The following is a 24,665-nucleotide window of genomic DNA, read 5'->3' as shown; positions in this document are numbered from 1 at the left end:
GCACTATAGGTCATAGGGCTCTGGTCTAAAGTAGTGCACTATAGGTCATAGGGCTCTGGTCTAAAGTAGTGCACTATAGGTCATAGGGCTCTGGTCTAAAGTAGTGCACTATAGGTCATAGGGCTCTGGTCTAAAGTAGTGCACTATAGGTCATAGGGGTCGGGTCTAAAGTAGTGCACTATAGGTCATAGGGCTCTGGTCTAAAGTAGTGCACTATAGGTCATAGGGCTCTGGTCTAAACTAGTGCACTATAGGTCATAGGGCTCTGGTCTAAAGCAGTGCACTTTAGGTCATAGGGCTCTGGTCTAAAGTAGTGCACTATAGGTCATAGGGCCCTGGTCTAAAGTAGTGCACTATAGGTCATAGGGCCCTGGTCTAAAGTAGTGCACTATAGGTCATAGGGCTCTGGTCTAAAGTAGTGCACTATAGGTCATAGGGCTCTGGTCTAAAGTAGTGCACTATAGGTCAAGGGGCTCTGGTCTAAGTAGTGCACTATAGGTCATAGGGCTCTGGTCTAAAGTAGTACACTATAGGTCATAGGGCTCTGGTCTAAAGTAGTGCACTATAGGTCATAGGGCTCTGGTCTAAAGTAGTGCACTATAGGTCATAGGGCTCTGGTCTAAAGTAGTGCACTATAGGTCATAGGGCTCTGGTCTAAAGTAGTGCACTATAGGTCATAGGGCTCTGGTCTAAAGTAGTGCACTATAGGTCAAGGGGCTCTGGTCTAAGTAGTGCACTATAGGTCATAGGGCTCTGGTCTAAAGTAGTACACTATAGGTCATAGGGCTCTGGTCTAAAGTAGTGCACTATAGGTCATAGGGCTCTGGTCTAAAGTAGTGCACTATAGGTCATAGGGCTCTGGTCTAAAGTAGTGCACTATATAGGGAATAGGGTTCCATTTGGGACATAAAGAGTGAGATATCATCAGTGGCACGTCCTATAAAATCCTGGAGGATATGAACCATTAGAGGTGTACAGCATTATCATCTTTCATAAGCTCTCTTGTAGTGTCCATGTTCTCTATCTATAAGAGGGTTCATGTTCTCTATCTATAAGAGGGTTCATGTTCTCTATCTATAAGAGGGTTCATGTTCTCTATCTATAAGAGGGTTCATGTTCTCTATCTATAAGAGGGTTCATGTTCTCTATCTATAAGAGGGTTCATGTCTGGGTCTGTCTGAGTGACATGTCCTGCAGCAGAGTCTGTTTGGTCTGGATCCACCTTTTATTTACTACCCTTCTCTCTCTCTCTCTGTCTCTCTCTCTCTTTCTCCTACTCTCCTACTCTCTCTGTCTCCTACTCTCTCTGTCTCCTACTCTCTCTGTCTCCTACTCTCTCTGTCTCCTTCTCTCTCTTTCTCCTACTCTCCTACTCTCTCTGTCTCCTACTCTCTAGTTCTCCTACTCTCTCGTTCTCCTTCTCTCTCGTTCTCCTACTCTCTCGTTCTGCTACTCTCTCTGTCTCCTACTCTCTCTGTCTCCTACTCTCTCTGTCTCCTTCTCTCTCTTTCTCCTACTCTCCTACTCTCTCTGTCTCCTACTCTCTAGTTCTCCTACTCTCTCGTTCTCCTTCTCTCTCGTTCTCCTACTCTCTCGTTCTGCTACTCTCTCTGTCTCCTACTCTCTCTGTCTCCTACTCTCTCATTATCCTACTCTCTAGTTCTCCTACTCTCTAGTTCTCCTACTCTCTAGTTCTCCTACTCTCTAGTTCTCCTACTCTCTCGTTATCCTACTCTCTCATTATCCTACTCTCTAGTTCTCCTACTCTCTAGTTCTCCTACTCTCTCTGTCTCTCACCTCTACATCTATCTCTATATGAGAACATACATAGGTTTTAATGCACTGGTATGAGGGGTTTATGTCCCTGCCTGCAACAGCAATGTGTGTCTGTAGTCTGTCTGTAGTCTGTCTGAATCCTGTCTGTATTCGGTCTATAGTCTGTCTGTAGTCTGTCTGAATCCTGTCTGTATTCTATATAAGACGCTCCCTGGTCTATTTATACCTCTGTGTTTATTGCCTCATTCAGCCTGCTAATAACCTGGCCGACAGGAACCATTTGATATCTCATTACTGCTGATGAGACTCAATCACATCGACACAATCATCACAGACATGGCACTGTTTCCCTCGTTCTCTCTCTCATCACAGACATGGAACTCTCTCTCCTTCTCTACAATACCTCTCCTCTCCACCTCTACCTCTCTACCTCCTCCTCTCTCTCCTTCTCTACAGTACCTCTCCTCTCCACCTCTACCTCTCTACCTCCTCCTCTCTCTCCTTCTCTACAGTACCTCTCCTCTCCACCTCTACCTCTCTACCTCCTCCTCTCTCTCCTTCTCTACAATACCTCTCCTCTCCTCTCTACCTCTCTACCTCCTCCTCTCTCTCCTTCTCTACAGTACCTCACCTCTCCACCTCTACCTCTCTACCTCCTCCTCTCTCTCCTTCTCTACAGTACCTCTCCTCTCCACCTCTCTACCTCCTCCTCTCTCTCCTTCTCTACAATACCTCTCCTCTCCACCACTCTACCTCCTCCTCTCTCTCCTTCTCTACAATACCTCTCCTCTCCACCTCTCTCTCTACCTCCTCCTCTCTCTCCTTCTCTACAATACCTCTCCTCCTCTCTCTCTACCTCCTCCTCTCTCTCCTTCTCTACAATACCTCTCCTCTCCACCTCTACCTCTCTACCTCCTCCTCTCTCTCCATCTCTACAGTACCTCTCCTCTCCACCTCTACCTCTCTACCTCCTCCTCTCTCTCCTTCTCTACAATACCTCTCCTCTCCACCTCTACCTCTCGACCTCCTCCTCTCTCTCCATCTCTACAATACCTCTCCTCTCTACCTCTCTACCTCCTCCTCTCTCTCCTTCTCTACAATACCTCTCCTCTCTCCTTCTCTACAATACCTGTCCTCTCCACCTCTACCTCTCTCTCTCTCTACCTCCTACTCTCTCTCCTTCTCTACAATACCTCTCCTCTCCTCTCCACCTCCTCTCTCTCCATCTCTACAATACCTCTCTTCTCTACCGCTCTCTCTCTACCTCCTCCTCTCTCTCCATCTCTACAATACCTCTCCTCTCCTCTCTACCTCTCTCTCTACCTCGTCCTCTCTCTCCTTCTCTACAATACCTCTCCTCTCTACCTCTCTCTCTCTACCTCCTCCTCTCTCTCCTTCTCTACAATACCTCTCCTCTCTACCTCTCTCTCTACCTCCTCCTCTCTCTCCTTCTCTACAATACCTCTCCTCTCTACCTCTCTCTCTACCTCCTCCTCTCTCTCCTTCTCTACAATACCTCTCCTCTCCTCTCTACCTCTCTCTCTACCTCCTCCTCTCTCTCCATCTCTACAATACCTCTCCTCTCCTCTCTACCTCTCTCTCTACCTCGTCCTCTCTCTCCTTCTCTACAATACCTCTCCTCTCCACCACTCCCTCTCTCTACCTCTCCTTCTCCCTCTCTCTATGTCCCTCTCATCCTCTATTCCTTCTCTAGTCATGATGACGTTCAGAGGGACACGTCATTGCGATAGAAAACAATGCCTCATGTATACAGAGCTGTGTGTGTAGTTGTAGCTGGCTGACATGCTGCTAGACTACAGCCACATCTGCCTTCATTAAGACCGTATCCACCAGCCACTGTAATGGATGGCACAGCAGTTAATAAAGACCAGAGTAATTGATGCCAGAGTCATCGATCACACTGCCTGTTTTCCCAGCACTGTTACTGCACAAAAGTTGAACTATTTTCCACTTGAGACGCCTGGAGCGCTTTGCCAAAAAACAGTCCACCCACACTATCTGAAAACACTGGAATTAAAGGCTTCAGTGGTACTTTGAAAAGACTCAACCCCCCCCCTCACCTAATCCATCACACAGAGGTAACTGGAGACCAGAATAATGGGAACCATAGAAACTGATGGATGGCAGGGTGGTGTGTTGAGCCCAGAGGGAAGATAAGCGGTTGGTAGAAGGAGAGAGAGTGCAGTTTAGTTGATGCCGAGGCAGAATCACACAAGGGGTACGTCTGAAATTATGCTTTACTCCAAATATAGTGAACTACTTTTGAGTGAGTCAATATGTGGGTCCTGGTCAAAAGTAGTGCACAACACAGGGAATAAGGTGCCATTTAGGACATAACCCAACTAATACCCTATTCCCTATATAGTGCACTACTTTAGACCAGGGCCCTATTCCCTATATAGTGCACTACTTCAGACCAGGGCCCTATTCCCTATATAGTGCACTACTTCAGACCAGGGCCCTATTCCCTATATAGTGCACTACATCTGACCAGGGCCCTGTTCCCTATATAGTGCACTACTTCAGACCAGGGCCCTATTCCCTATATAGTGCACTACTTTAGACCAGGGCCCTATTTAGGATGCACCTTGTCTTTATAGTCTCCCATCGGAGTGTGAGGTAGCTAGCCATGTTAATGAAGGCCACAGCTGCAGCTCCAACTGGCTCTGTGCTGATTCAGTCTGTTCAGTAGACAGACAGACAGACATCACCACAACATCCCTCAGCCTCTAGCCTCATCAACCCTCACTCTTTCTCTCTGTGCCCCTACACTCACCCTCTCTCTCTCTGTGCCCCTACAATCACCCCCTCTCTCTCTGTGCCCCTACACTCACCACCTCTCTCTCTGTGCTGATTCAGTCTGTTCAGTAGACAGACAGACAGACATCACCACAACATCCCTCAGCCTCTAGCCTCATCAACCCTCACTCTTTCTCTCTGTGCCCCTACACTCACCCTCTCTCTCTCTGTGCCCCTACACTCACCCCCTCTCTCTCTGTGCCCCTACAATCACCCCCTCTCTCTCTGTGCCCCTACACTCACCACCTCTCTCTCTGTGCTGATTCAGTCTGTTCAGTAGACAGACAGACAGACATCACCACAACATCCCTCAGCCTCTAGCCTCATCAACCCTCACTCTTTCTTTCTGTGCCCCTACACTCACCACCTCTCTCTCTCTCTCTCTCTCTCTCTCTCTCTCTCTCTCTCTCTCTCTCTCTCTCTCGCCAAGAGTGTGCAAAGCTGTCATCAAGGCAAAAGGTGGCTACTTTGAAGAATCTGAAATGTAAAATATATTTGTTTTAACACTTTTCTGGTTACTACGTGATTCCATATTTCATAGTTTTGATTTATTTATTCATTTATTCTACAATGTAGAAAATAGTAAAGATAAAGAAAAACCCTTCAATGAGTAGGTGTGTCCAAACCTCTGGTCCTGTATACCTCATCACATTCTATCTGACATCTACAGACAGTTCCCTGGACTTCATGGTAGTTTCTGCTCTGACATGCACTGTCAACTGTGGGACCTCCCTCTCTCTCTTTATCTTTCTTTCTCTTTCCCTCTCTCTCTCTCTCTCTCTCTCTCTCTCTCTCTTTCCCTCTCTCTTTCTCTCTCTCTTTCTCTCTCTCTGTCTCTCTTTCCCTCTCTCTCTCTCTCTCTCTCTCTCTCTCTCCCCGTGTCTCTCTCTGATCTCTCTCTCTCTCTCTCTACCTCTCTGTCTCTCTCTCTCTCTCTCTACCTCTCTCTCTCTCTCTCTCTCTCTCTCTCTCTCTACCTCTCTCTGTCTCTCTACCTCTCTCTCTACCCCTCTCTCTCTCTCTCTCTGTCTCTCTCTCTCTACCTCTCTCTCTCTCTCTGTCTCTCTCTCTCTCTACCTCTCTCTGTCTCTCTCTCTCTCTGTCTCTCTCTCTCTCTCTACCTCTCTCTCTCTCTCTCTCTCTCTCTCTGTCTCTCTGTCTGTTTCTCTCTCTCTCTCTCTCTCCCCCTGTCTCTCTGTCTGTCTCTCTCTCTCTCTCTCCCCCTTTCTCTCTCTCTCTCTCTCTCTCTCTCTCTCTCTCTCTCTCTCTCTCTCTCTCTCTCTCTCTCTCTCTGAGGACATGATGATGTAGTGAGGGTGGGGGGCAGTGTGCGTCCCTGACTGTAACCCTACAGATCTCTCTGATAATAACTGACAGAGACAGATCACATTGAGAACATCACATATCACACACACTGCCACCAGAGCAATATACATGAATCACACACACACACACACACACACACACACACACACACACACACACACACACACACACACACACACACACACACACACACACACACACACACACACACACACACACACACACACACACACACACACACACACACACACAGGGAGCCACCAGGCAATATATATCACCAAGCCACTAGGGTGGGCTATATCAAATAGCCACGCAGGAGGAGGAGGACTGATATATTTCACACAGCTAACGGAAGCAACATACTGTATATCACATGACCACATGGGACAAATATATCACCTAGATTCCTAGAAATATGAGGGAGATACAACTCCCACTCCTATAGTGGGATGATATAGGATGACGTATCACTCAACCACAACAGTTATATCAACTAGAAATAAGAGGGAGATACAACTCCCACTCCTATAGTGGGATGATATAGGATGACGTATCACTCAACAGTTATATCAACTAGAAATAAGAAGACAGTGTTTCCCCTATATTCATCTAGCAGCGGTGGCCCTCATCACAATCACCAATCATACCATGACTGGGTAGGGCATAACATTACAATCACCAATCATAACATGACTGGGCAGGGCATGACAATGACATCACCAATCATAACATGACTGGGCAGGGCATGACAATGACATCACCAATCATAACATGACTGGGCATAACATCACAATCACCAATCATAACATGACTGGGTAGGGCATAACATTACAATCACCAATCATACCATGACTGGGTAGGGCATAACATTACAATCACCAATCATAACATGACTGGGCAGGGCATGACAATGACATCACCAATCATAACATGACTGGGCATAACATCACAATCACCAATCATAACATGACTGGGCATAACATCACAATCACCAATCATAACATGACTGGGCATAACATCACAATCACCAATCATAACATGACTGGGCTGGGCATGACAATGACATCACCAATCATAACATGACTGGGCAGGTTATGACAATGACATCACCAATCATAACATGACTGGGCAGGGCATAACAATGACATCACCAATCATAACATGATTGGGCAGGGCATGACAATGACATCACCAATCATAACATTACTGGGCAGGGATTAATAATGACATCACCAATCATAACATGACTGGGCAGGGCATAACAATGACATCACCAATCATAACATTACTGAGCAGGGATTAATAATGACATCACCAATCATAACATTACTGGGCAGGGATTAATAATGACATCACCAATCATAACATGACTGGGCTGGGCATGACAATGACATCACCAATCATAACATGACTGGGCAGGTTATGACAATGACATCACCAATCATAACATGACTGGGCAGGGCATAACAATGACATCACCAATCATAACATGATTGGGCAGGGCATGACAATGACATCACCAATCATAACATTACTGAGCAGGGATTAATAATGACATCACCAATCATAACATGACTGGGCAGGGCATAACAATGGCATCACCAATCATAACATCCTCAATAAGCCCAGTTATTAATGCAATTCATATCTCCCAGATTTTTTCTTCTCATCGCCAAGGTGACCAGAATCTAATAGGCCGTAGCCAATCAGCATTCTGCTCCACCATATTCCATTGGTGTATTCTGTGATTGGGACTATTTAACGTCTCAATGAGAGCATGACACCAGTGTCATAATTGATTAGGACGGGACAGATGACAATCTGTCCACTGAATACTAATCCATACTGGACCATGGGACTACGCCACAGTGCACAATATACTATGGTACCATGGACCTAGCACCATGCCTCAACACCACCATGGACCTAACTCCATGGACCTAACACCATGGCTCAACAACACCATGGACCTAACACCATGGACCTAACTCCATGGACCTAACACCATGGACCTAACACCATGGACCTAACACCATGGACCTAACACCATGCCTCAACACCACCCTGCTCAGTCATGTCCTGCTTAGGCCTGTTTACACACCAACACAGCAAAAATCAGCTTCTCATTGATCTGAATTTCATTGATCTGCACGTCCAGCCCTTATATTTATTCTCACAATGAAGTGTTTTAACATTGTATTTCCAGGACAACCAGGGCTACAAGTAGAACACAAAACTATTTCACATCAAATCAAATCAAATGTATTTGTCACATACACAGGGTTAGCAGATGTTAATGCGAGTGTAGCGAAATGCTTGTGCTTCTAGTTCCGACAATGCAGTAATAACCAACGAGTAATCTAACCTAACAATTCCAGAACTACTACCTTATACACACAAGTGTAAAGGGATAAAGAATATGTACATAAAGATATATGAATGAGTGATGGTACAGAGTGGCATAGGCAAGATGCAGTAGATGGTATAGAGTACAGTATATACATATGAGATGAGTAATGTAGGATATGTAAACAAAGTGGCATAGTTTAAAGTGGCTAATGATACATGTATTACATAAAGATGCAGTAGATGATAAGAGTACAGTATATACATATACATATGAGATGAGTAATGCAGGGTATGTAAACATTATATTAAGTAGCATTGTTTAAAGTGGCTAGTGATATATTTTACATCAATTTCCATCAATTCCCATTATTAAAGTGGCTGGAGTTGAGTCAGTGTGTTGGCAGCAGCCTACCCTCTGGAGAGCCTTACGGTTGTGGGCGGAGCAGTTGCCGTACCATCTGTAGAAGTTTGTGAGTGCTTTTGGTGACAAGACGAATTTCTTCAGCCTCAGCCTTCTTCACAACGCTGTCTGTGTGGGTGGACCAATTCAGTTTGTCCGTGATGTGTACGCCAAGGAACTTAAAACTTACTACACTCTCCACTACTGTTCCATCGATGTGGATAGGGGGGTGCTCCCTCTATCCACAATCATCTCCTTTGTTTTGTTGACGTTGAGTGTGAGGTTATTTTCCTGACACCACACTCCGAGGTCCCTCATCTCCTCCCTGTAGGCCGTCTAGTCGTTGTTGGTAATCAAGCCTACCACTGTAGTGTCGTCTGCAAACTTGATGATTGAGTTGGACGTGCATGGCCACGCAGTCGTGGGTGAACAGGGAGTACAGGAGAGGGCTCAGAACGCACCCTTGTGGGGCCCCAGTGTTGAGGATCAGCGGGGTGCAGATGCTGTTACCTACCCTCACCACCTGGGGGCGGCCCGTCAGGAAGTCCAGTACCCAGTTGCACAGGGCGGGGTCGAGACCCAGGGTCTCGAGCTTGATGACGAGTTTGGAGGGTACTATGGTGTTGAATGCCGAGCTGTAGTCGATGAACAGCATTCTCACATAGGTATTCCTCTTGTCCAAATGGGTTAGGGCAGTGTGCAGTGTGGTTGAGATTGCGTCGTCTGTGGACCTATTTGGGCGGTAAGCAAATTGGAGTGGGTCTAGGGTGTCAGGTAGGGTGGAGGTGATATGGTCCTTGACTAGTCTCTCAAAGCACTTCATGATGACGGAAGTGAGTGCTACGGGGCGGTAGTCGTATAGCTCAGTTACCTTAGCTTTCTTGGGAACAGGGACAATGGTGGCCCTCTTGAAGCATGTGGGAACAGCAGACTGGGATAAGGATTGATTGAATAAGTCTGTAAACACACCAGCCAGCTGGTCTGCGCATGCTCTGAGGGCGCGGCTGGGGATGCCGTCTGGGCCTGCAGCCTTGCGAGGGTTAACACGTTTAAATGTTTTACTCACGTCGGCTGCAGTGAAGGAGAGTCCACAGGTTTTGGTTGCGGGCCGTGTCAGTGGCACTGTATTGTCCTCAAAGCGGGCAAAAAAGTTATTTCGTCTGTCTGGGAGCAAGACATCCTGGTCCGTGACGGGGCTGGTTTTCTTTTTGTAATCTGTGATTGACTGTAGACCCTGCCACATGCCTCTTGTGTCTGAGCCGTTGAATTGTGACTCTACTTTGTCTCTATACTGACGCTTAGCTTGTTTGATTGCCTTGCGGAGGGAATAGCTACACTGTTTTTATATTCGGTCATGTTTCCGGTCACCTTGCCCCTGGTTTAAAGCAGTGGTTCGCGCTTTCAGTTTCACGCGAAGGCTGCCATCAATCCACGGTTTCTGGTTTGGGAATGTTTTAATCGTTGCTATGGGAACGACATTGTCAATGCACGTTCTAATGAACCTTCTCGTTGAATCGGTGTATTGATCAATGTTGTTGTTGGAAGCAATGAGGGAAACTATCCCAGTCCACGTGATCGAAGCAGTCTTGAAGCGTGCAGTCAGATTTGTCGGACCAGCGTTGAACAGACCTGAGCGCGGGTGCTTCTTGTTTTAGTTTCTGTCTGTAGGCAGGGAGCAACAAAATGGAGTCGTGGTCAGCTTTTCCGAAAGGAGGGCGGGGGAGGACCTTATATGCGTCGCGGAAGTTAGAATAACAATGATCCAGGGTTTTACCAGCCCTGGTTGCACAATCGATATGCTGATACAATTTAGGGAGTCTTGTTTCCAGTTTGCAAAGAGTCAACTAAATAAATAAATAAACAGTTGTATTCATGAGTTTTATTGACAAATGCCAATACAAAACATAAGATCCGCCAAAGCAAAAACAAGTACAGAAATGGTTTGCTCACTGGGAAATATCCAACTAGTCAGTGACAACTGGGTGGAGTTTGTGACAGCAACTACGTAAACGTATTACAGTGTTATAGACTCTATGATTTTATGATCTATGTAGAAGAACCCCTTACAGTATTATAGACACTATGTCCTGGGATTTCCTATGATCTATGGAGAAGAACCCCTTACAGTATTATAGACACTATGTCCTGGGATTTCCTATGATCTATGTAGAATAACCCCTTACAGTATTATAGACACTATGTCCTGGGATTTCCTATGATCTATGTAGAAGAACCCCTTACAGTATTATAGACACTATGTCCTGGGATTTCCTATGATCTATGTAGAAGAACCCCTTACAGTATTATAGACACTATGTCCTGGGATTTCCTATGATCTATGTAGAATAAACCCTTACAGTATTATAGACACTATGTCCTGGGATTTCCTATGATCTATGTAGAATAAACCCTTACAGTATTATAGACACTATGTCCTATGATCTATGTAGAAGAACCTTACCTTCTAACGACTCTTCTGTAGCTTGTGAGGTCATAGACCTAAACATGTCACACGTGCGTGTTCCTGAGAGCCTCAGCTTTTCAGAGATCACTTTAAATAGTTTGTAGCTCAAACCAATCTGACTCAACAGACTTTTTCTCTCACAAACACAGCTCTCACTCAGCCCCCGTTAGATGATCCAATGTTCTGTAGCCCAAACATACGATGTGTATCCTTTCCTGTAGTCAAATGACCAAATCACCCTGATGTGGAATCATGGGTTTCTATGCCAAACGGCTTAGTTATATTTCAGTTTTCTGTGATGTATATGAAGTGTAATGTTGGGATGAAAACTCAAAATGTAAGACATTTCAACTCTATATCTGACATGATACAGGTGTCTTCTTTTGTTAAGCCCATAACCATGTGTGTGAGGTGGATACTGTTGTTAAACCCATAACCATGTGTGTGAGGTGGATACTGTTGTTAAACCCATAACCATGTGTGTGAGGTGGATACTGTTGTTAAACCCATAACCATGTGTGTGAGGTGGATACTGTTGTTAAGCCCATAACCATGTGTGTGAGGTGGATACTGTTGTTAAACCCATAACCATGTGTGTGAGGTGGATACTGATTGGCCCTGATTTAGCCCACTGCAGTAAAGGGTTTTAAAAGGGGTTGGAATTCCTAAATCACGCCGACGGGACGACGGTGAGATTCACTGGCTAAAACAACAGCACAGGGTAATACTGTAACTATTCCTCACTGTTGAGCCCAAGTGAAGACTGTAAAACCGGCCCCATACTGACATCATATGGGCTTCTGGTTAAATGTCGCAGTAAGAAGATGCCGAGGGGTTTCAGATGACAGAGGTCAGGCTTAGGGTCTGGGTTAGGGGCCAGGGTCTGGGTTAGGAGCCAGGGTTAGGGTCTGGGTTAGGGGTCAGGGTTAGGGTCTGGGTTAGGGGTCAGGGTTAGGGTCTGGGTTAGGGGTCAGGGTCTGGGTTAGGGGCCAGGGTCTGGGTTAGGAGCCAGGGTTAGGGTCTGGGTTAGGGGCCAGGGTTAGGGTCTGGGTTAGGAGCCAGGGTTAGGGTCTGGGTTAGGGGTCAGGGTTAGGGTCTGGGTTAGGGGTCAGGGTTAGGGTTAGGGTCTGGGTTAGAGGTCAGGCTTAGGGTCTGGGTTAGAGGTCAGGCTTAGGGTCTGGGTTAGGGGCCAGGGTTAGGGTCTGGGTTAGGGGCCAGGGTTAGGGTCTGGGTTAGGGTCTGGGTTAGGGGTCAGGGTTAGGGGTCAGGGGTCTGGGTTAGGGGTCCGGGTTAGGGTTAGGGGCCAGGGTTAGGGTCTGGGTTAGGGGTCAGGATCTGGGTTAGGGGTCAGGGTCTGGGTTAGGGTCTGGGTTAGGGTCTGGGTTAGGGGTCAGGGTTAGGGTCTGGGTTAGGGGCCAGGATTAGGGGTTAGGGTCTGGGGTCAGGGTCTGGGTTAGGGGTCAGGGTCTGGGTTAGGGGTCAGGGTTAGGGTCTGGGTTAGGGGTCAGGTTGAGGGTCTGGGATAGGGGTCAGGGTTAGGGTCTGGGTTATGGGTCAGGGTCTGGGTTAGGGGTCAGGTTTAGGGTCTTGGTTAGGAGTCAGGATTAGGGGTTAGGGTCTGGGGTCAGGGTCTGGGTTAGGGGTCAGGGTCTGGGTTAGGGGTCCGCGTTAGGGTCTGGGTTAGGGGTAAGGGTCTGGGTTAGGGGTCAGGGTTAGGGTCTGGGTTAGGGGTCAGGTTTAGGGTCTGGGTTAGGGGTCAGGGTTAGGGTCTGGGTTAGGGGTCAGGTTTAGGGTCTGGGTTAGGGGTCTGGTTTAGGGTCTGGGTTAGGGGTCAGGGTTAGGGTCTGGGTTAGGGGTCAGGTTTAGGGTCTGGGTTAGGGGTCAGGGTCTGCGTTAGGGGTCAGGGATCTTACCCTCAGCATCCAGCAGTCTGTCTATGCCCAGGGTTTGCTCAGCCTTGCTGAAGGCGTGATCCAATCTCTCCATGGCACTCTTCTGCTTCTCCACAATGCTCCAATCAAACAGCTCGGGCCTGCAGGGGGCAGGAACAGAATGAGCCAATCAGATTCATCCTCTAAACATCCTCTAGCCAATCAGACCACTCTGTTCCAGACTAAATGCCAACAGGTAAAGGAGTAGAAGAGCTGATTGGATGATGACTGGGCAGATTAGGGCTTTTCTTATTGAATCCTGTTCTGAGGGCTAACATCTGACCTGCGACCTGTGGATGAGTGTTATGGATGAATGTCTCTGACCTGACTCGACTGATTAAGATTTAACATAGTGAAAACTAATGAAATGTTGATTTTCTCTATCAGGAAAGGATGGTGTGTCCACTACCAAGTATTCTGATGAGTTTAACAATGATTCTGTATCTCTCCCTGTGAAATGCTTCCTGAGGCCGGCTGCCTTGGAAGAGCAGTTAGTGAAACTCTGCAGGTCTATAAAGGAACCAGAAAACAGATGTTAAGAGAGGTCCCAATTCAAATCAAAGTTTATTTGTGACGTGCGCCGAATACAACAGGTGTAGTAGACCTTACAGTGAAACGCTTACTGACAGGCTCTTGCCTATAAACAGGAGGTACCGGTACAGAGTCAATGTGCAGGGGCACCGCTTAGTGGAGGTAGTTGAGGTAATATGTACATGTAGGTAGAGTTAAAGTGACAGTGCATAGATAATTAACAGAGAGCAACAGCAGCACAACAGAGAGGGTGGAGGGGACGACAATGCAGATAGTCTGGGTGGCCATTTGATTAACTCTTCAGGAGTCTTATCTCTTGGGTGTAGAAGCTGTTAAGAAGCGTTTTGGACCTAGACTTAAGGCCCAATGAAGTAAGGCCTGGACATTAGTTTGTTGTTGCCCTACGTTTTACACACACACATACCTGCATACACACACAACCCACCCATCTATACTGATGTATTATGTGTTAATACAGTGGGTGATGTATTATGTGTTAATACAGAGGGTGATGTATTATTTGTTAATACAGAGGGTGATGTATTATGTGTTAGTGGTGTTAATACAGAGGGTGATGTATTATGTGTTAGTGGTGTTGATACAGCGGGTGATGTATGTGTGGTGTTGATGGTGTTGATACAGCGGGTGATGTATGTGTGGTGTTGATGGTGTTGATACAGCGGGTGATGTATTATGTGTGGACTTGTTATTGGGTTTGAGTTGGTTCTTCACGGGTGAGAAAGGCTGCACCTTAAAGGACACGTAAATAACAGCTTCTGAAGTCTACTGGAACAGAGGTTGTTTTGAATTTTTTTAAATCTTTAGTCTAAGTAAAGGTGAAGAAAGAGAAAAGCTGAGGATCAGCTAGCAGGTCATCTACCCACAGGAACTTTTATTAACTGTAACCTTTAACCTCTGTGTTGACCTCTGTCCTGACTTCCTGCTGAGCGGATCAGCCTCACTAGAAAGGCCAGAGGTTGAAAGGTGAATGTAACAAGTAATGCAGATATTTCTGACGGAGTGTATTGCTGCTTTGTTTTGATTTAGTTTCTTTCTCCAAGGGTTTTATTCATCCACCTCCATCTACCATCTACCTCCATCTACCTCTATCCACCTCCATCTACCTCCCTGTACCTCCATCTACTTCCATCTACCTCCCTGTACCTCCATCTACTTCCATCTACCTCCCTGTACCTCCATCTACTTCCATCTACCTCCCTGTACGTCCATCTACCATCTACCTCCATCTACCTCCCTGTACCTCCATCTACTTCCATCTACCTCCCTGTACCTCCATCTACCTCCACCTACCTCCCTGTACCTCCATCTACTTCCATCTACCTCCCTGTACCTCCATCTACTTCCATCTACCTCCCTGTACCTCCATCTACTTCCATCTACCTCCCTGTACGTCCATCTACCATCTACCTCCATCTACCTCCCTGTACCTCCATCTACTTCCATCTACCTCCCTGTACCTCCATCTACTTCCATCTACCTCCCTGTACCTCCATCTACCTCCATCTACCTCCCTGTACCTCCATCTACTTCCATCTACCTCCCTGTACCTCCATCTACCTCCATCTACCTCCCTGTACCTCCATCTACCATCTACCTCCACCTACCTCCCTGTACCTCCATCTACTTCCATCTACCTCCCTGTACCTCCATCTACTTCCATCTACCTCCCTGTACCTCCATCTACTTCCATCTACCTCCCTGTACCTCCATCTACTTCCATCTACCTCCCTGTACCTCCATCTACTTCCATCTACCTCCCTGTACCTCCATCTACTTCCATCTACCTCCCTGTACGTCCATCTACCATCTACCTCCATCTACCTCCCTGTACCTCCATCTACTTCCATCTACCTCCCTGTACCTCCATCTACTTCCATCTACCTCCCTGTACCTCCATCTACCTCCATCTACCTCCCTGTACCTCCATCTACTTCCATCTACCTCCCTGTACCTCCATCTACCTCCATCTACCTCCCTGTACGTCCATCTACCATCTACCTCCACCTACCTCCCTGTACCTCCATCTACTTCCATCTACCTCCCTGTACCTCCATCTACTTCCATCTACCTCCCTGTACCTCCATCTACCTCCATCTACCTCCCTGTACCTCCATCTACTTCCATCTACCTCCCTGTACCTCCATCTACCTCCATCTACCTCCCTGTACGTCCATCTACCATCTACCTCCACCTACCTCCCTGTACCTCCATCTACCTCCCTGTACCTCCATCTACCTCCATCTACCATCTACCTCTATCCACCTCCATCTACCTCCATCTACTTCCATCTACCTCCCTGTACCTCCATCTACCTCCATCTACCATCTACCTCTATCCACCTCCATCTACCTCCATCTACTTCCATCTACCTCCCTGTACCTCCATCTACCTCCATCTACCATCTACCTCTATCCACCTCCATCTACCTCCATCTACTTCCATCTACCTCCCTGTACCTCCATCTACCTCCATCTACCATCTACCTCTATCCACCTCCATCTACCTCCATCTACTTCCATCTACCTCCCTGTACCTCCATCTACCTCCATCTACCATCTACCTCTATCCACCTCCATCTACCTCCATCCACCTCCATCTACCTCCCTGTACCTCCATCTACCTCCATCTACCATCTACCTCTATCCACCTCCATCTACCTCCATCTACTTCCATCTACCTCCCTGTACCTCCATCTACCTCCATCTACCATCTACCTCTATCCACCTCCATCTACCTCCATCCACCTCCATCTACCTCCCTGTACCTCCATCTACCTCCATCTACCTCCCTGTACGTCCATCTACCATCTACCTCCACCTACCTCCCTGTACCTCCATCTACCTCCCTGTACCTCCATCTACCATCTACCTCCACCTACCTCCCTGTACCTCCATCTATCTCCCTGTACCTCCATCTACCATCTACCTCCACCTACCTCCCTGTACCTCCATCTACCTCCCTGTACCTCCATCTACCATCTACCTCCACCTACCTCCCTGTACCTCCATCTAACTCCATCGACCTCCCTGTACCTCCATCTACCTCCCTGTACCTCCATCTACTATCTACCTCCCTGTACCCCCATCTACCATCTACCTACATCAACCTCCCTGTACCTCCATCTACCATCTACATTCATCTACCTCCCTGTACCTCCATCTACCTCCCTCTACCTCCCTTTACCTCCATCTACCTCCATCTACTTCCATCTACCTCCCTGTACCTCCATCTACCATCTACCTCCATCTACCTCCATCTACTTGCATCTACCTCCCTGACCATCTACCTCCCTGGAACCTCCCAAACCCTCTAACTCCCTGAACCTGTACCTCCCCGACCCTCTACCAACCTGAACATCTACCTCCCTGTACCTCCATCTACCTCTCTGACCCTCTACCAACCTGACCCTCTACCTCCCTGGCCCTCTACCTCCCTGACCCTCTACCTCCCTGGCCATCTACCTCCCTGACCCTCTACGTCCCTGACCCTCTAACTCCCTGGTACCTCCCTGACCCTCTACCTCCCTGGCCCTCTACCTCCCTGGCCCTCTACCTCCCTGGCCCTCTACCTCCCTGGCCCTCTACCTCCCTGACCCTCTACCTCCCTGGCCCTCTAACTCCCTGACCCTCTAACTCCCTGGTACCTCCCTGGCCCTCTACCTTCCTGATCCTCTACCTCCCTGGCCCTCAACCTCCCTGACCCTCTACCTCCCTGACCCTCTACGTCCCTGACCCTCTAACTCCCTGGTACCTCCCTGACCCTCTACCTCCCTGGCCCTCTACCTCCCTGGCCCTCTACCTCCCTGGCCCTGTACCTCCCTGGCCCTCTACCTCCCTGACCCTCTACCTCCCTGGCCCTCTAACTCCCTGACCCTCTAACTCCCTGGTACCTCCCTGGCCCTCTACCTTCCTGATCCTCTACCTCCCTGGCCCTCTAACTCCCTGACCCTCTAACTCCCTGGTACCTCCCTGGCCCTCTACCTTCCTGATCCTCTACCTCCTTGGCCCTCTACCTCCCTGGCCCTCTACCTCCCTGGCCCTCTACCTCCCTGGCCCTCGCTTCAGTAATGGCGTTCACTACGGCCTTGTCCCTCACCACTTCTACCTGAGACCTGAGTCCGAGCCAGCAACCTGTGTACGTGGAGGCTATTGACTGCTTTTCTCTCAGGAGTGCAGCATGAGTCCTGAGACCGAGCACGTGAAGCGAGCATGGAGAGATCTCGTCTGCTGATCAAAAATGGAGGAGACAAAATGGAGGAGACAAAATGGACAGTGAAGGATGGTCAGGTGAGAGACTCATCTGGTTGGGAAAATTAGTCTATCCCCCAGATATTGACTTTGGGACATCATCAAGGACCACCCACTGTGACAGGCATGAGTTACATGTGTGTTGCTGTGAGTAGAAACTGTAAAGCCCTCTGAAGAAGAAAATGAAGAGATGCCAGAAAAACAAGTGTTGGGAGGGTGAACCTTGCCCGTAATTGATGTGGGATCGCCAATATTGTTTATTTGCAGTAGCAGTTTTATTTAACTAGGCAAGTCAGTTAAGAACAAATTCTTATTTTCACTGACGGCCTAGGAACAGTGGGTTAACTGCCTGTTCAGGGGCAGAACGACAGATTTGTACCTTGTCAGTTTGGGGATTTGAACTTTCAACCTTTTGGTTACTAGTCCAACGCTCTTACCACTAGGCTACCCTGCCACCTCTACACTCTAACCACTAGGCTACCCTGCCACCTCTAAACTCTAACCACTAGGCTACCCTGCCACCTCTACACTCTAACCACTAGGCTACCCTGCCGCCCCAGATTGGAAAACATATGTAGTAATGTTGAAATAAATAGATGGAGATACTGATTTGTCATTGGTATACCACTCAGGACGGTGCATGGCAAAGACAAACAGGGGACTGTTAGGCTACTGTTGTCACGACTTCCGTAGAAGTCGGTCCCTCTCCTTGTTCGGCGGTCGACGTCACCGATCTTCTAGCCATCACTGATCCATTTTTCATTTAGTCTTTTGTCTTGTTTTGACAGAGAGTGTTGCCGCTTTATCGTGTGAAAACGGACTTCCCTGGTGTTTATAGGACGTTGGTGGTGTGAAAAACAGACTTCCCTGGTGTTTATAGGACATTGGTGGGGTGAAAAACAGACTTCCCTGGTGTTTATAGGACATTGGTGGTGTGTAAAACAGACTTCCCTGGTGTTTATAGGACGTTGGTGGGGTGAAAAACGGACTTCCCTGGTGTTTATAGGACATTGGTGGGGTGAAAAACAGACTTCCCTGGTGTTTATAGAACATTGGTGGGGTGAAAAACGGACTTCCCTGGTGTTTATAGGACATTGGTGGGGTGAAAAACAGACTTCCCTGGTGTTTATAGAACATTGGTGGGGTGAAAAACGGACTTCCCTGGTGTTTATAGGACGTTGGTGGGGTGAAAAACAGACTTCCCTGGTGTTTATAGGACGTTGGTGGGGTGAAAAACGGACTTCCCTGGTGTTTATAGGACATTGGTGGTGTGAAAAACAGACTTCCCTGGTGTTTATAGAACATTGGTGGGGTGAAAAACGGACTTCCCTGGTGTTTATAGGACGTTGGTGGGGTGAAAAACGGACTTCCCTGGTGTTTATAGAACATTGGTGGGGTGAAAAACGGACTTCCCTGGTGTTTATAGGACATTGGTGGTGTGAAAAACAGACTTCCCTGGTGTTTATAGAACATTGGTGGGGTGAAAAACGGACTTCCCTGGTGTTTATAGGACATTGGTGGGGTGTAAAACAGACTTCCCTGGTGTTTATAGGACATTGGTGGTGTGAAAAACAGACTTCCCTGGTGTTTATAGAACATTGGTGGGGTGTAAAACAGACTTCCCTGGTGTTTATAGAACATTGGTGGGGTGAAAAACGGACTTCCCTGGTGTTTATAGAACATTGGTGGGGTGAAAAACGGACTTCCCTGGTGTTTATAGAACATTGGTGGGGTGAAAAACGGACTTCCCTGGTGTTTATAGGACATTGGTGGGGTGAAAAACGGACTTCCCTGGTGTTTATAGGACATTGGTGGGGTGTAAAACGGACTTCCCTGGTGTTTATAGAACATTGGTGGGGTGAAAAACGGACTTCCCTGGTGTTTATAGGACATTGGTGGGGTGTAAAACAGACTTCCCTGGTGTTTATAGGACATTGGTGGTGTGAAAAACAGACTTCCCTGGTGTTTATAGAACATTGGTGGGGTGTAAAACAGACTTCCCTGGTGTTTATAGAACATTGGTGGGGTGAAAAACGGACTTCCCTGGTGTTTATAGAACATTGGTGGGGTGAAAAACGGACTTCCCTGGTGTTTATAGAACATTGGTGGGGTGTAAAACAGACTTCCCTGGTGTTTATAGGACATTGGTGGTGTGAAAAACGGACTTCCCTGGTGTTTATAGAACATTGGTGGGGTGAAAAACAGACTTCCCTGGTGTTTATAGGACGTTGGTGGTGTGAAAAACAGACTTCCCTGGTGTTTATAGGACATTGGTGGGGTGAAAAACAGACTTCCCTGGTGTTTATAGGACATTGGTGGGGTGAAAAACAGACTTCCCTGGTGTTTATAGGACATTGGTGGGGTGAAAAACAGACTTCCCTGGTGTTTATAGAACATTGGTGGGGTGAAAAACAGACTTCCCTGGTGTTTATAGGACATTGGTGGGGTGAAAAACAGACTTCCCTGGTGTTTATAGGACGTTGGTGGTGTGAAAAACGGACTTCCCTGGTGTTTATAGGACGTTGGTGGGGTGAAAAACGGACTTCCCTGGTGTTTATAGAACATTGGTGGGGTGAAAAACAGACTTCCCTGGTGTTTATAGGACATTGGTGGGGTGTAAAACAGACTTCCCTGGTGTTTATAGAACATTGGTGGGGTGTAAAACAGACTTCCCTGGTGTTTATAGGACATTGGTGGTGTGAAAAACAGACTTCCCTGGTGTTTATAGGACATTGGTGGGGTGAAAAACAGACTTCCCTGGTGTTTATAGGACGTTGGTGGGGTGAAAAACGGACTTCCCTGGTGTTTATAGGACGTTGGTGGGGTGAAAAACAGACTTCCCTGGTGTTTATAGGACATTGGTGGGGTGAAAAACAGACTTCCCTGGTGTTTATAGGACGTTGGTGGGGTGAAAAACGGACTTCCCTGGTGTTTATAGGACATTGGTGGGGTGAAAAACAGACTTCCCTGGTGTTTATAGGACATTGGTGGGGCGAAAAAACGGACTTCCCTGGTGTTTATAGAACATTGGTGGGGTGTAAAACAGACTTCCCTGGTGTTTATAGGACATTGGTGGTGTGAAAAACAGACTTCCCTGGTGTTTATAGAACATTGGTGGGGTGAAAAACAGACTTCCCTGGTGTTTATAGGACGTTGGTGGGGTGAAAAACGGACTTCCCTGGTGTTTATAGAACATTGGTGGTGTGAAAAACAGACTTCCCTGGTGTTTATAGAACATTGGTGGGGTGAAAAACAGACTTCCCTGGTGTTTATAGGACGTTGGTGGGGTGAAAAACGGACTTCCCTGGTGTTTATAGAACATTGGTGGGGTGAAAAACGGACTTCCCTGGTGTTTATAGGACATTGGTGGTGTGAAAAACAGACTTCCCTGGTGTTTATAGAACATTGGTGGGGTGTAAAACAGACTTCCCTGGTGTTTATAGAACATTGGTGGGGTGAAAAACGGACTTCCCTGGTGTTTATAGAACATTGGTGGGGTGAAAAACGGACTTCCCTGGTGTTTATAGAACATTGGTGGGGTGAAAAACGGACTTCCCTGGTGTTTATAGGACATTGGTGGGGTGAAAAACGGACTTCCCTGGTGTTTATAGGACATTGGTGGGGTGTAAAACGGACTTCCCTGGTGTTTATAGAACATTGGTGGGGTGAAAAACGGACTTCCCTGGTGTTTATAGGACATTGGTGGGGTGTAAAACAGACTTCCCTGGTGTTTATAGGACATTGGTGGTGTGAAAAACAGACTTCCCTGGTGTTTATAGAACATTGGTGGGGTGTAAAACAGACTTCCCTGGTGTTTATAGAACATTGGTGGGGTGAAAAACGGACTTCCCTGGTGTTTATAGAACATTGGTGGGGTGAAAAACGGACTTCCCTGGTGTTTATAGAACATTGGTGGGGTGTAAAACAGACTTCCCTGGTGTTTATAGGACATTGGTGGTGTGAAAAACGGACTTCCCTGGTGTTTATAGAACATTGGTGGGGTGAAAAACAGACTTCCCTGGTGTTTATAGGACGTTGGTGGTGTGAAAAACAGACTTCCCTGGTGTTTATAGGACATTGGTGGGGTGAAAAACAGACTTCCCTGGTGTTTATAGGACGTTGGTGGGGTGAAAAACAGACTTCCCTGGTGTTTATAGGACATTGGTGGGGTGAAAAACAGACTTCCCTGGTGTTTATAGGACATTGGTGGGGTGAAAAACGGACTTCCCTGGTGTTTATAGGACATTGGTGGGGTGAAAAACAGACTTCCCTGGTGTTTATAGGACATTGGTGGGGTGAAAAACAGACTTCCCTGGTGTTTATAGAACATTGGTGGTGTGAAAAACAGACTTCCCTGGTGTTTATAGGACATTGGTGGGGTGAAAAACGGACTTCCCTGGTGTTTATAGGACATTGGTGGGGTGAAAAACAGACTTCCCTGGTGTTTATAGGACATTGGTGGGGTGAAAAACAGACTTCCCTGGTGTTTATAGAACATTGGTGGGGTGAAAAACAGACTTCCCTGGTGTTTATAGGACATTGGTGGGGTGAAAAACAGACTTCCCTGGTGTTTATAGGACGTTGGTGGTGTGAAAAACGGACTTCCCTGGTGTTTATAGGACGTTGGTGGGGTGAAAAACGGACTTCCCTGGTGTTTATAGAACATTGGTGGGGTGAAAAACAGACTTCCCTGGTGTTTATAGGACATTGGTGGGGTGTAAAACAGACTTCCCTGGTGTTTATAGAACATTGGTGGGGTGTAAAACAGACTTCCCTGGTGTTTATAGGACATTGGTGGTGTGAAAAACAGACTTCCCTGGTGTTTATAGGACATTGGTGGGGTGAAAAACAGACTTCCCTGGTGTTTATAGGACGTTGGTGGGGTGAAAAACGGACTTCCCTGGTGTTTATAGGACGTTGGTGGGGTGAAAAACAGACTTCCCTGGTGTTTATAGGACATTGGTGGGGTGAAAAACAGACTTCCCTGGTGTTTATAGGACGTTGGTGGGGTGAAAAACGGACTTCCCTGGTGTTTATAGGACATTGGTGGGGTGAAAAACAGACTTCCCTGGTGTTTATAGGACATTGGTGGGGCGAAAAAACGGACTTCCCTGGTGTTTATAGAACATTGGTGGGGTGTAAAACAGACTTCCCTGGTGTTTATAGGACATTGGTGGTGTGAAAAACAGACTTCCCTGGTGTTTATAGAACATTGGTGGGGTGAAAAACAGACTTCCCTGGTGTTTATAGGACGTTGGTGGGGTGAAAAACGGACTTCCCTGGTGTTTATAGAACATTGGTGGTGTGAAAAACAGACTTCCCTGGTGTTTATAGAACATTGGTGGGGTGAAAAACAGACTTCCCTGGTGTTTATAGGACGTTGGTGGGGTGAAAAACGGACTTCCCTGGTGTTTATAGAACATTGGTGGGGTGAAAAACGGACTTCCCTGGTGTTTATAGGACGTTGGTGGGGTGAAAAACAGACTTCCCTGGTGTTTATAGGACGTTGGTGGGGTGAAAAACGGACTTCCCTGGTGTTTATAGGACATTGGTGGTGTGAAAAACAGACTTCCCTGGTGTTTATAGAACATTGGTGGGGTGAAAAACGGACTTCCCTGGTGTTTATAGGACGTTGGTGGGGTGAAAAACGGACTTCCTTGGTGTTTATAGAACATTGGTGGGGTGAAAAACGGACTTCCCTGGTGTTTATAGGACATTGGTGGTGTGAAAAACAGACTTCCCTGGTGTTTATAGAACATTGGTGGGGTGAAAAACGGACTTCCCTGGTGTTTATAGGACATTGGTGGGGTGTAAAACAGACTTCCCTGGTGTTTATAGGACATTGGTGGTGTGAAAAACAGACTTCCCTGGTGTTTATAGAACATTGGTGGGGTGTAAAACAGACTTCCCTGGTGTTTATAGAACATTGGTGGGGTGAAAAACGGACTTCCCTGGTGTTTATAGAACATTGGTGGGGTGAAAAACGGACTTCCCTGGTGTTTATAGAACATTGGTGGGGTGAAAAACGGACTTCCCTGGTGTTTATAGGACATTGGTGGGGTGAAAAACGGACTTCCCTGGTGTTTATAGGACATTGGTGGGGTGTAAAACGGACTTCCCTGGTGTTTATAGAACATTGGTGGGGTGAAAAACGGACTTCCCTGGTGTTTATAGGACATTGGTGGGGTGTAAAACAGACTTCCCTGGTGTTTATAGGACATTGGTGGTGTGAAAAACAGACTTCCCTGGTGTTTATAGAACATTGGTGGGGTGTAAAACAGACTTCCCTGGTGTTTATAGAACATTGGTGGGGTGAAAAACGGACTTCCCTGGTGTTTATAGAACATTGGTGGGGTGAAAAACGGACTTCCCTGGTGTTTATAGAACATTGGTGGGGTGTAAAACAGACTTCCCTGGTGTTTATAGGACATTGGTGGTGTGAAAAACGGACTTCCCTGGTGTTTATAGAACATTGGTGGGGTGAAAAACAGACTTCCCTGGTGTTTATAGGACGTTGGTGGTGTGAAAAACAGACTTCCCTGGTGTTTATAGGACATTGGTGGGGTGAAAAACAGACTTCCCTGGTGTTTATAGGACGTTGGTGGGGTGAAAAACAGACTTCCCTGGTGTTTATAGGACATTGGTGGGGTGAAAAACAGACTTCCCTGGTGTTTATAGGACATTGGTGGGGTGAAAAACGGACTTCCCTGGTGTTTATAGGACATTGGTGGGGTGAAAAACAGACTTCCCTGGTGTTTATAGGACATTGGTGGGGTGAAAAACAGACTTCCCTGGTGTTT

At 47.1% G+C, this 24,665-nt stretch overlaps 1 protein-coding gene across 11 annotated transcripts in view; it reads right to left on the bottom strand.

Annotated features, from left to right (window-relative positions):
* LOC110519331 (dystrophin-like) overlaps positions 1-24,665 on the bottom strand; it is a 369,908-nt gene that overhangs the window by 225,857 nt on the left and 119,386 nt on the right. For 10 of the 11 annotated variants that reach the window (XM_036982105.1, XM_036982095.1, XM_036982096.1 and 7 more), the window contains one exon: positions 13,049-13,167. In XM_036982105.1, the coding sequence (XP_036838000.1) occupies positions 13,049-13,167 (119 nt within the window). Of the gene's footprint in view, positions 1-13,048; positions 13,168-13,475; positions 13,580-24,665 lie in introns of those variants that run through there. The other variant, XM_036982104.1, reaches the window with a different exon arrangement.

This window comes from Oncorhynchus mykiss, chromosome 7, assembly GCF_013265735.2.
Source record: "Oncorhynchus mykiss isolate Arlee chromosome 7, USDA_OmykA_1.1, whole genome shotgun sequence".
In the NCBI taxonomy this organism is placed as follows: Eukaryota; Metazoa; Chordata; class Actinopteri; order Salmoniformes; family Salmonidae; genus Oncorhynchus; species Oncorhynchus mykiss.
Note: the sequence above shows the minus strand (reverse complement) of the source record. Positions and strands in the feature narration are given on the sequence as shown.